A 12419-nucleotide genomic window follows, 5' to 3' on the forward strand; every position below is an offset into this window, starting at 1 on the left:
GCGTGGTTTGTACGTATTTCCACTACACCCCCACCACCTCCTCACCAAATCGCTCCTACCGGGGCAGATGGTGTTGGTGTCGAGGCGCAGCAGCCAGACGAGAGGAGACAGCCGTGGTGCGCAGAGGAAATGAAGCGGCGGCTGCCTAAGAAGTATATCCTCGTCATCCTCGGCTACTCCGTGGTCCTGCTCCTCATCCCCTACGTGTTGGACTACAGCAGCAAGTCGGCTCAGGTGCGGCATGGAGCTCGGGAGCAGCAGCGGCAGCGGTGTCCGGATCTGGAGAACACCATGGCGCTGTGGAACGCGACCCAGCCCGTGGAGGAGAGCGCAGGAACCAGGAACCGCAACAAAACGCACATCTATCTCCACACCACATGGAGAACGGGCTCGTCCTTCCTAGGGGAGCTGTTTAACCAGCACCCGGACGTGTTCTACCTGTACGAGCCGATGTGGAACATGTGGCAGGCGCTGTATCCGGGCGACGCGGGGAGTCTGCAGGGCGCAGCGCGGGACATGATGAACTCTCTGTTCCGCTGCGACTTTTCCGTGCTCAGGCTGTACGCCGGCTCGGCCAACATCAGCACCTCGTTGATCTTCGGCTGGAAGACTAACAAGGTGATCTGCTCGCAGCCTCTGTGCGCGGCGTACACGAAACAGCAAGTGGGACTCATCCAAGGCGACGTGTGCGCCAAGTGCGCGCCCAGAGACATCCGAGAGCTGGAGACGGAGTGCAAAAAATACCCCGTGGTGGTCATTAAGGATGTCAGAGTGTTAGACCTGGGAGTGCTGGTGCCTCTGGTGCGAGACCCGACACTCAATTTACAGATCATCCAGCTGTTCAGGGACCCCCGAGCCGTGCACAACTCCAGGCTGAAGTCCAAGCTGGCGCTGGTGCGAGAAAGCATCCAGGTTCTCCGGAGCAAGAAGCAGAGTGACAAGTACAAGCGTCTGCTGTCACCCGGGAACAGGGTGAACCGCGCTGAGAGCTACGTCTCCGGCGCCATGGAGCTCATCTGCGACAACTGGCTCAGTGACATGCTCCTGGTGAACGCTGCACCTCCGTGGCTCAAGCGCAACTACCTGCGGATCCGCTACGAGGACCTGGTGCTGCATCCCATCAGCGAGCTGCACCGACTCTACCGCTTCGCCTACCTGAGCACGTCTCCCGAGCTGGAGAGGTTCGTGATGAACATGACACGGGGACAGGGATACTCCTCAGACCGGCCTTTCCTCATCTCCGCCAGGGACGCCAAGGAAGCCATATTCGCCTGGAGAGAGAGGCTGAGCGTGGAGCAGGTGGGCCAGGTGGAGGCTTACTGCAGCGAGGTGATGCGCCACCTGGGCTACGAGAAGAGGAACCTGGAGCAGAACTACAGTAAGAGAGCTTCATTATAATACAAATGTCAACAAGTCAGGTCCAGGGTGAACGTTTCTCCGGTAAGAGATACACTCTGATTCAATTAATTGCAATTTTAATTAATTAATTAATTAATTAAAGAACAGCACGCCAAACTTTTTCCTCCATTTTATGGAAAAGTCCTTTAACGGAACGCAACGTCCAAAAACGTGTTCACTCCTATTCTTACTCGAGTTAAAGCGGCTATAAGCACTCGATCCGTCCCGAACGAGTCCCAGCTTTCCCTCTGACACTGGAGACTCCTTCTCTCCTGTAAATGTTGAATAAACGTCTCCTTACTGTAAGAAAAAACGTCACCGTATCGATGATTACAAAACGTTTGTTTGTTTTTTTTTAAATCGGTACACGTCCATGTGAACGAGCTGTTACTATGGAAACGATCGGTTAATTAATTCATCAATCAGTCGACACCTTCTGACCAATCAGATTCGAGATATCTGAGACACTAAGTTATTGCTTCTGTAGTAATGGAGGTGTACGGTGGACGCTCCACACCGACGGATTCAAAAAAAAAAAAAAGCGTGTGATACGGCGACGTTTTCCGTAAGGAGACGTTTTATATAGACGTTGTTTATAGCCGCCGACTAGTTTCAGAGACGTCCCGCTAGGGCCGGGCGATATAGATGGATATAACATCGATACAGTTTTATAGCGATATCGTTGGTACGGTGATGTATCGTTTACGTTTTTTAATAATTCCGAATTAAAATCGAACTGAATGGACGCGATAGTAAAAAATAAAACCGTTTATTGGCACGATTATGTATCGTGATATGATATGTTAATCATATCGCCCAGCCCTATCTTCCACGAGATTAACTGTGACCATAAACAGATAAAAAAGAATGACTACGACGTCATTCTTTACTACATACAGATTGTAATGATTGGCAGGTCTCTGTTTTGTAAGAGGAGTGGAACTCTTTTCGTGCGTTATTTCCTGATAACAGCCTGACGCGGACGTGGCGTGGTTTATTCCTTAACGCGTGCAGATCTGAGACGTCGACCCGCTATGTCACTATGCAGACGTTGGCATGAAAAGAGCAGGTCCCGGGGCGACAGCGAGAGGAAAAACCCTCTGAGAGAGAACAAAGGCGGAACAAAAAGTCAAAAGCACTTGAGGCGTAAATTAAAAGCGCGCGTATCCTGTGTCTGTAAGGCGTTCCAAGAGGTCTGCACTGAGGGTAGACGTCTTTTAGAACTTCCACGCCGAGCAAACAGCTAAACAAACCTAAGCAGTGCTGCATTCGTTTATCCGTTACGAAATGTGACATGAGAGCAGGATCTGTTTTCAGTCGTGGAACTCGCTCGCCTGTGGCTGTTTTTGTCTCCAAAACCACGCGTGACCAAAATGTTCTGCGGCTTCTGTAGCACGCACTTGTACACGCCGTGTATCCTTTTCTGTTCCGCTCCACACAACATGCGATGGAACTTCTTTCAAACGTCAAAAGTTCACCTTAACCGAACGATCTTAGAGGATTGTCAAACACGGAGGGAAGCTTCCGCTATAACGGGACGTACGGCATCTCGTCGTCGCTAGACAGCCACCAGAACAATGCGATAGGTCTTCTGAATAAGAGGTAGGAAACGGGAATATTTGTAGCTTTCGGGGTTAAAGTGGACGTCGTGTATTATCGTCGATCGTATCGCGATCGCACGGCGACGCCGGAGACCGATTTTCAGTCCGAGACAAAAACGAAGACACTCAATGCAACCGGAGTCATGTTTACAGGGACGTAGTCCAACGTGAACGTACTGCGGGTGAATAAAGGCAATAAAAGTATACAGCTCCAGAGGAAAGCACAGGGTGAGGAAAGAGGCCCAGCTGTGTTCATTTACATCTGTATAGAGTTGCTGTGAAATGTGACAGGGTGACGTGATGGCTGTCGAAGGTGCCAAAAAAAAACAAAAAACAGGTCACACTCTGTGGTAAAGCTGGCAGGAGGGAAACCGCTTTCCTCAGGTGTGTCGCCGTGGTAACAGCTCATTCAGAAGGTCTTGCTATATCACTGCTGTTGTTTAACTTAAGAAATGGATCATTGTTCATATGGTGAAGCTTCCAGGCGTCCAAGGGGGTTTCATTACCAAAGCAATTCACCGGTTATTACTCGGGACTTGGGAAAATCTGACCTCTGACCTCCTGGAACGGACATCCGGGTCGGAATCCTGAGCCGGTCCTCTGACGTAAACAACGACACGGCGGTGCGTACCGTCCACAGTAAACAGACGTCCCTTCGCGGTATTTTCTACTCGATAAGACACGTCGCGTTCACTTCACACGCGTGTTCGTTCGCGTCAGGAGGAAAGGTTTAGCCGTTCCGTCGTCTCGTCTCGTCTCGTCTCGTCCGCTCCAGGGCTGTCAGATTCAAATTCCGACCCGGTCGGATTTAGCATAAAAGCACACTTCCGAGCGCAAAAGACGGTGCGCGTTCGAATTTACGCCGCGTCGCAAGCACTAGCGCCGGTTTTTAATTAAAGCTTACCGTTGAGAAAAAAAAAACACGACACGCGAGATATCAACAATGTTTTACGAAAGAAGAAAAATCTAGAAAGAAGAGTTCTAAGGTTTCGAATAATCCAGGCGTAGTCAGTAAGGTCGGGGATTGATTTAGGGCCGCTTGGGGTTTATTAACTCGCCCAAAAATAAAAAGTGCTCCACGTCACTCTGGGGTTTTCTGAACTTTCCGTCGTGACACGAAACATGCACTTCCTGTAGGATTACATGTAAAACACCAGGTCTGGAAGGAAATTTAAAAAAAAAAAGGCGTATAAAAGTCTCTTTGAAATGGTTGAAATGGTTTATTCTTTGAAAGCAACATCTGCGCCGATGTTTAAGGAACATCTGCTCTGGACAGGATCGTAATCCGGTTAAATATATCACATTTTCCCAGAGCACAATAAAGGAAATTTCTTGTGTAGCATTCTCTCTTTAAGGACGGTGGCACCGCTGTGGTTTGTCCGAGAGCAGCCTGGCGGGACGTCACTCTGAGACGTGAATGGGATTCTTTCCTGCGAAAACAAACGGCGTGGTTTTTAAACTCCTCTCACAGTGTCCTTGAAGTGAAAAAGATTTGTCTTTTTTTTTTTTTTAAAAACGCAGCTCGTCGTGTTACGGAGAAATCGCAAAGAAGCGTAAACTCCCATAACGTAACGTTACAGCTTTACAGCTCTGGCACCGGAGACTCCTTCCGTAAACCATACGTAAACATCTCTTTCAAAAAAACTCACGTGGATGACACGATGCCGACGTGTGACGTGTGAAAATAACGGTTCCTGACTGGTTCTTCTTCTTGTGAAGAACCATTTTTCATTGTGTCGGGTTCTTGAGCTGAGCTATATGGTAGTTTGGAGATTGAAGCTCTTGATGCTTCTATATAGGTTCTTCAGAGCAGTGGATTGCTTAGGATTGAGGAAAATATGTACAGGATAGAGGAACATAGAAACACAGGATGGAGATTTTAAGCGTGTGGATTTATCCCTATTGAGCGAGACGGTGGTGACGGTGGTGAGGAAAAACTCCCTGAGATGATACGAGGAAGAAACCTTGAGAGGAACCGGACTCAGAAGGGAACCCGTCCTCACCTGGGTGACGACGGATAGTGTGAGAGTAAAGGAAAGTTCATTACGGGTTTAATATGAAAAACCGCACTCCTTTTTCCTCTTCAACAGCTTCATTAACCTGTGGGGTCCCGCAGGGATCCATTTTAGGTCCGTTATTGTTTTCCCTTTATATGCTTCCCCTTGGTTCTATCGTTCAGAAATATTAATACTTGTGATAACGGCTCCGCTGATGACTTCTTTCATCACATCGCAAAGCTAAACCATTTCCTTTCTGGTAACGATTTGGAAATTATAAGGGTAAACCCGTGCCCTTATTACATCACGGCTAGGCTGTTGTAATTCTCTGCACGTGTGGACTTTCTAAATCTGCTTACATATTTCTCAATATCGAGTACAAATGGTTCCAAATGCGGCAGCTGGGTTTTTTTTTTTTAAACAGGGCTGATGTTTCCCCCATATTGGCATCGTTTCACTGGCGTCCTGTTAAGTTTCGCACATCAGTGAACAACTTCACACTCACTCTCCATCCAGAGCGCTCGGATCTTCCGACCCATCTCTTTTGTCTGCCGATGTAAACCCAAGGGCGATCGGGAATGTTTCTGTGGCCGAACCCAACTTTCGGAGTAGTCTCTGCGTCATCGTTAGCTATCTCTCTTCTTTTATCCTTTGAAAACGTCTAGACGTTGTTGTTTTTATTGCTTTACCTTTATCCGCTCTGCGGCGCTATGGATCGGCTGTACGTTGTGTTTAAATGTGCTTTATAAATAAACGTTGATCGATTACGCTTTACATCAAGAGAATATCCTGCACATTATTCTTTATACGTAATGCTTCCTAATTGATACTTTATATTTTATACCTTACACTTCGCTATACTATACAAGTATTGCGTCATACTTTTATTCTAGTTTGTTCTGCATTATATTTCATCGTACTTGACACTTTATAGGCTTTATACTGAGAGAAGAGGATGTTCTGTACGTTAGGATTTATACGTAATACCTGATTATACTTCACTACACTGCCACCGTTAGTTTGCCCGCTCTGATGGTACATGGCGGCGTCCATCTTGCTGAGTCATTACATGAGCTCATAGGCGATAAATCATGCTGTGTGTGTTTCAGGAGCCTAAAGAGAAGAAGGAGGACTTTGAGAGGAAAGAACAGGCCGATGTGAAGCTACAGCGAGGGGCGGGAACACCGTCCGTCGCTGCTCAGTGGAGGATCGAGAGTAGGAACGGTTCCAGTCCGACGTCAGACGCTCCACAGCCGAGCGAGTCTGAATCCGAGTCCGACGCCCAATAAAAACACGGAGGCTTCTGAGGACACCGATTAGAACCTGGAGGAGATTAAACACTAACTGTGAGATCGAGGCTGAGACGCCTGGGAGCTGGCCGTGTGTGGATTGGCGGCCATGTTTGATCAGCGATAATCCTCCCGTTCCCTTAAGCAGCTACAGGACATGGAGCTTAGAGCTCTGGGCTTCATTGTGTGTGTGTGTGTGTGTGTGTGTGTGTGTGTGTGTGTGTGTGTGTGTGACCTGCGATATGATGACTGAAGCACCGTTTCGCTGTCACACTTTATCTTTCACATCCACGAGGACTGGAAAGTTTGCTAAACACCATATTCTTTCAGAAAGGTCCTGAATAGGGACGTTTATAAACACTCAATAATGCAGCGTAGGCATTTCGTTCACGTCTCAGACGGCGCACGGCGGTGTATCACGAGAGAGACGGGTAGCGCCTCTCGGCACGGGTCGATCAGACGTCTGAACGTTCGGTAACACTATACTGAAGAGCGGCGTTCATAAGGTTACACGAAACCTACATAAGGGCGCGTAAGTCAGACGGCTCTTCCGGCATCGACACCCACGTGGCTTATCGCAATTCGCATCGGCCGTCGTTAAGACGACCCTGGGCAAAATATACGCAACTTTGTTACGACCGTTTGGCGACATAGCGTCATGCGTATTCATAAAACTGTTATAAGCGGGAACGTGAAGCATGCATTACGCATAAGGGCGACAGGAAGTGTACAGGACAGTACATAGCTCAATCATGCCATGGTCATAGGTGTTCAGAAACTCTCGGACAGAACAATAAGCAGCTTAAGGGCTAGAGAACGTATACGTAACTCTGTCATAGGTGCTCATAAAGATGTTATAAGCAGAAATATGGAACTTTACTTACGGGCTAGGTAAAATAAGCATAGCTTTGTCGTGACGTGTTCATAAGTGTTCATAAGAAATAAATGAGATATATCTATGTAGCACTGCTGTTATGGTGTCATGACCTGCCTGTAGCTGTTCATAAAACGCTTATAAGCAAAAATACGGACTAGCCCGGTCCTGAAGTGTTAAAAGGTGTTCATAAAGACAGAAATATGAAACTCAACTGACTTACAATACAGTATATAAAGCTCTACCACGCCATGATCGTAGCTATTCAGAACAATGTTACGAGACAGAACGAAACAGACGGAATGAACTGTAAAGTCTTGAAGATGCACAGCGGCGTCATCACAGTGTCACGAATCATTCCGCGGCGTGTCTCGCGACCTCATGTCACCTGACACGCGGGGGACGTCAAGTCAACCGGACAGAAAACCCCACGAGCGCCTCACGAGCGCCGCTCCCAGGTAAGAGGTTATCGAAATCGCCGCGACGACAGTATTCCAGCGTTAGAAAACAAACGTCGTCGTCTGGTAACGAAGCGACAGGAACTACGTCCGGTCGAGGCGACGAACCGGCTCTGTGAACAAAATCGGATATTTATGAACACGTTTTGTAAATAAAGAGTGTTTTTCTTTTGTAGTAAACATTGTCTCTGTTTTTATTCAGTAACAAAGCAGTTCCCTCATATTCGATATACAGATACAGATCGATATATTGCTGCTGTAAACCAGCTGAGTTTAGTTGAATACACTGATATATGATTTGAAATGTACAGTTGTCTTTAATGCATACACACTTTTTTCTTTTTTTTTTTTCTTTTTTTAAATGTCAGACAGGCTCGAGAGCATTTTCACACGTAATAAGGAGAGATAAGCGTCGACGATGTCGTCTCGGTATATAGATACGTCACACACATTCAACATGGCAGCCCTCGTTACGGAGTACATCTGGACGGAGACACATGCAGGATACGATGCGACGGCTACGGGAGAGCGGGAGGATAAACCTAGACGTACAGTATGTACAAATCCTACGCCTCGGGGGAGGGGGGATGGGGGACAGCTGCAGGAAGTCTCTTTAAGAAGTCACAGCTGGATCCGGGTCCACCCCCGGAGCGCGACGAGATGCCCGCCCGAGACGTCGGCTTCGTCGGTCCGTTCGGAGGTCAAACGTGAAGCGTTGCACAGGGTGAGAACGTTTTCACAGTTTTCTCTCGGGTCTGTGATCGTCCGGCGAGAAGATCAGGTCACAACCAACGCAGGGAGAAGAATACATATTAAAAACAAACAAACAAACAAACAAACAAACAAACAAACAAGGTGTTTTTATAGAAGCGAAGCGTGAAAGTCACTTTAAAAACACACCATGAATAAAAGGACGACTCGATAGCTTCGCTTCACAGCTGGAACGCAGCATCAGCTTCCTCCTGGGAGAACCAGGATCTACCAGAGGAGATGAAGGATGGGGATAATCCTGGGAATACTGCGCATGAGACAGGAATGGACGCCGGTCCGCACACACACACACACACACACACACACACACACCCCTACCTTTGATAATAAACTCTTATCTGGGATTGTGAAAAGCTGCGGCTTGTTTTTTTTTTTTTTTCCTTTCATCTAGTAATTTTTAATATTCGAGTTTTTCCAAACATCTCTTTTATTTTCATTCATCCCTTTACCTGTTATTCCTCCTTTCATTTCAAACCCGTTCTGTCAATCAGCTCGTCAAATCAGCTCGTTAACTGACTGAGCATTCAATCCGAAACGGTTATTAATCACAAATCAAACGAAAAATCAAATCTCTCTAGAATTCCCCAACAAAGCGAGAGTTTGTAACGTCGCTGGATGAATTCGCCAGCTAGTTGCGTCGTCGTTGTGCATTAGCTCGTTATATTAGCCGGCTATGTAAGTGCTGTAGTTCAGATTTGTTAAACGAATCTAATTACGGTCTGTAAATGAGTTCGTTAAACTAGCCGGCGAGTCGAGTTGTGTCATTCGGGTTTGTTTTTAATGAGCTAGCTGGCTACGCGTTTGCAGATGAGCTCGTTATCGTCGCTAGCTCCGTACGGTTTGTAGTTTGGATTTGTTAAATGAACCATCTAGTCCACGTTTTGTAAATCAGCTAGCTAGGTAAGTTTTTTTTTCTTCCCGTAAATGAGTTAATTTTCTAAGATCTATTTATAATTTCGAGTTCTACTTCTACGCATCGCTCACTGATTTATTCTTTTACGTAAAGCACTTCGAGATTTTGCGTCAAAATAAAGTGCACCATAAAGATGATTATTATTATAATTTTCAATAATTATTATTAATTAATTATTATAATTAAATTATTATTATTTAATTAATAATATATTATATTATATTATAATAATTAACTGTGTATATATATAAATTTTTTTTAAATGCGATATATAATGTATACAGATTTTTTCAAATACACATCACCTTTGAAGTTTATTTTATCATCATTTTTATATAACTGTTGAAATGTATTTATTATTTGGTCCCGATCGTACTTTTGTGAGATTTTATCCGTATAAAAGGGCAAAAAGAAAACTGCACGTGTGACGGTTACGCTTCCGTTAATGTTTTCAGCTGAAATGTAAGCGTGGCCGGTCTGAGGTCACTGCTGGGGGTTTTTATTAGGAATTAATGCCGAGGATTCGGACAGGAGTCTCTTGTACAATCCGCCCCGCGGTCCGAGAATCTGGATATAAAGGACTGCATTCAGAGACGCGGGTATTCAGATTACGGCTCAGATTTCCGATGCAGATGTTTTAGTTTCTTGTGTGTGTTTTTTTTTTTAAATGCAGCTGTGATGACTCGCGTACTCCCGAATCACACGGCGCTCACGGGCGTTCTCCAGTCAGGCCGCATAAACACGAGCACTCGGGAGACACACAGCAGTGTGTTGTAAAAGCGCGAGTCGTCGTCGCAAGGGGGGGGGAGGGGTCGAGGGGCGGAGTCACAGCTGTGCACGTCGCTCACGTCTGGGTGAAACGGATAAGTGGGAGCACGGCGTGGAAACGCAGCGTGTTCGTGGTAATGATGATGCTGGAGCCACAGCGGTGGAGGGGCGGAGCTGGGGATTAGTACACGCTGAAGCAGGTGTGCTGGACGGGGTGATGATAAACTTACATAACCTCGCGAAATTGTTCCTTACAAAACGCTGGATATTTATTTCTTTATTTCTTTAAGGTTTTTCCTGAACGATCATAAACAGGATGTTACCCGGGATCCAGAGGCGGAAAATACTGATTCGTTGTACTTTACTAAACTTGTTCTTCACTTAATTATTATTAACATTTAATACTTGTATGTACGATTACAAGGAAAAACAAACAAACAAACAACACTTTTTACTCCTTACATCTTCATAATTTTTCTTCCTCTTACTACGTTACTGATCACAGGACGCGACGTCTCAGTTTTGTAAACTGGATCAGTAAATTAGCGCGCTAGCTGAGGTTTGTAAATTAGCTCGCAAAATTAGCGAGCTAGCTTGGTTTTGTAAATTAGCTCGCAAAATTCACCCTCATAATTTAGCGAGTTACGTCAGCGAGCCGGCTAAGTTTTGTTTGCGTTGACTAGCGCATTAGTTTCTAAAAATAGTTCCGCTAAACAGCAAGGCAAACCCTAGGTGTGCGAGTGAGTTAGCCGTGTGTTTCCCGATCACCGGCTGCTTAGCGAACTCGCCAGCCGTGCGCAGTCGGGCATGATGAAGACGCGACGGAGTTAAACGACGAACTTTTCACTGGTGAATACTCCCGAGCGCGTTTAAACGGTCGGTACTTTTCGACTGTCGCTCCGTTCTTTCTCAGAACTTTCCCCACCCCCGATCTCGGGCCGGAACGCTTCGGGAGATCAGACAGTACGCCGGGGTGACGCGGCGACTTTCCGACACGGCCGAGCGTACGTCGGGATTTGTATGCGTCCGTGTGCGGCTCACAAAATTCTTCGGCGTGAGCTTTGCATTCGCATTTACATACAAACACCGTGAAGAGCGTCTGAATAATGAGGTATGTGATGAATGCTGGGGTTACATGCTGAATGAATCGCACAATAGGACTGGCTGTAATTCATCTGCCAAAGAAAACGTGTGTGTGAGTGTGTGTGTGTGTGTGTGTGTGTGTGTGTAATACAAAGAGCTACACTTGGCTTGTGAGGCAGACAGACTTCACGTCTATACTCAGCTTTCACATTTTTAGCCGTTCTGCGTGGGCGATGGCTGACGAAAAAAAATAAATAAATAGATCAACATCTACGGCAAATCATAACCCACGTATCCTCCAGAACGGCCAAAATTCCTCAAAGTTCCTCGCCACGCTTCGAAAAGCAGCTTTCCTACGGTCTATTTCCTGGAATCACAGTATCGTCAAATGTTCTACATCTTCCGCAGTTCGGTAAACAGGTGAGATCTCGCTCGGACTCTTCCTCTCTCTCCTGCCTGAGGTCTGGAAAGCAGCGCGGGAGGATCAGATGGATTGAGGTGTCCTAGGCATGAAGATAGAGAGAGATGTGCAGGAATGTGCAGGGGGAGGAGTCAGGCGGTGGTGGGGGGGGGGGGGGGTGGTCTCTCAGGCGTGATCTTCCATGGGGAAGACCAGCCGTGTTCCCCGGCTCAGGAGTTCCTGCTCGCGCGAGTCCAGCTCTCTCTCCAGAGCTTCCTCGGACGTGCTGCCTTTGCGCTTACCCCTCTTCGTCCCCGACGCCGATGACGACGACGACGAGGCGCCGTTAACCGTGATGGCCGAGTCGCCGTACGTCAGCGTCAGGTCGCCGTCCGTCAGGATGAGGTCCGAGTCGGTGTCCTGAAGCTGCTCGCTGTTCTGCGGAGCACAGGGACAACGGGGAGATGAGGCGGGGAGACAGGGGCGGGGCGCTCACGTGCACATACGATACACAACACACACACACACACACACACACACACACACACGTGCAAGCTTAAAACAAAAAGGATCATGAAGGACACTGTGGAAACACAAGAGTAAAGAGTGGAACTTAGAGCTTGTGGAAACACACACACACACACACTCAAACAGATATTAGCTAGCATGTTATACACACTTCCTGTCCACACACTCTGTGTTACTGAGATAAACCAAAGCCAAGAGAATGACTTCTGGCGTTCGTAAAAACATAACGTGACGTCACAACATTCTTAAAATAATAAAGAACGTGCATTTTCAGAGAAAGACACCAGAACTAGAACCTCTGAGGAAGCGCTAAGTGCAGGAGACGGTTAGGAAGCTAAG

The 12419-nt window shown here is 46.8% G+C and overlaps 2 protein-coding genes across 3 annotated transcripts in view; one reads left to right on the forward strand and one right to left on the reverse strand.

Moving 5' to 3' along the window:
- Positions 1-31: 31 nt before the first annotated feature.
- On the forward strand, positions 32-8018 carry chst7 (carbohydrate (N-acetylglucosamine 6-O) sulfotransferase 7). Its single transcript, XM_053635756.1, has 2 exons — positions 32-1378; positions 6106-8018. Exons 1-2 carry the CDS (start codon positions 130-132, stop codon positions 6111-6113), a joined length of 1257 nt encoding a protein of 418 aa, XP_053491731.1. The 5' UTR covers positions 32-129; the 3' UTR covers positions 6114-8018.
- A 1931-nt stretch (positions 8019-9949) lies between these two features.
- Positions 9950-12419, reverse strand: part of slc9a7 (solute carrier family 9 member 7) — a 57357-nt gene continuing 54887 nt past the window's right edge. Inside the window, exon 16 of one of the 2 annotated variants that reach the window (XM_053635754.1) lies at positions 9950-11990. In XM_053635754.1, the coding sequence (XP_053491729.1) occupies positions 11739-11990 (252 nt within the window). In that variant the 3' untranslated portion in view covers positions 9950-11738. Of the gene's footprint in view, positions 12136-12419 lie in introns of both variants that reach the window. The other variant, XM_053635755.1, reaches the window with a different exon arrangement.

Source organism: Ictalurus furcatus, chromosome 11 (assembly GCF_023375685.1).
Source record: "Ictalurus furcatus strain D&B chromosome 11, Billie_1.0, whole genome shotgun sequence".
NCBI lineage: Eukaryota > Metazoa > Chordata > Actinopteri > Siluriformes > Ictaluridae > Ictalurus > Ictalurus furcatus.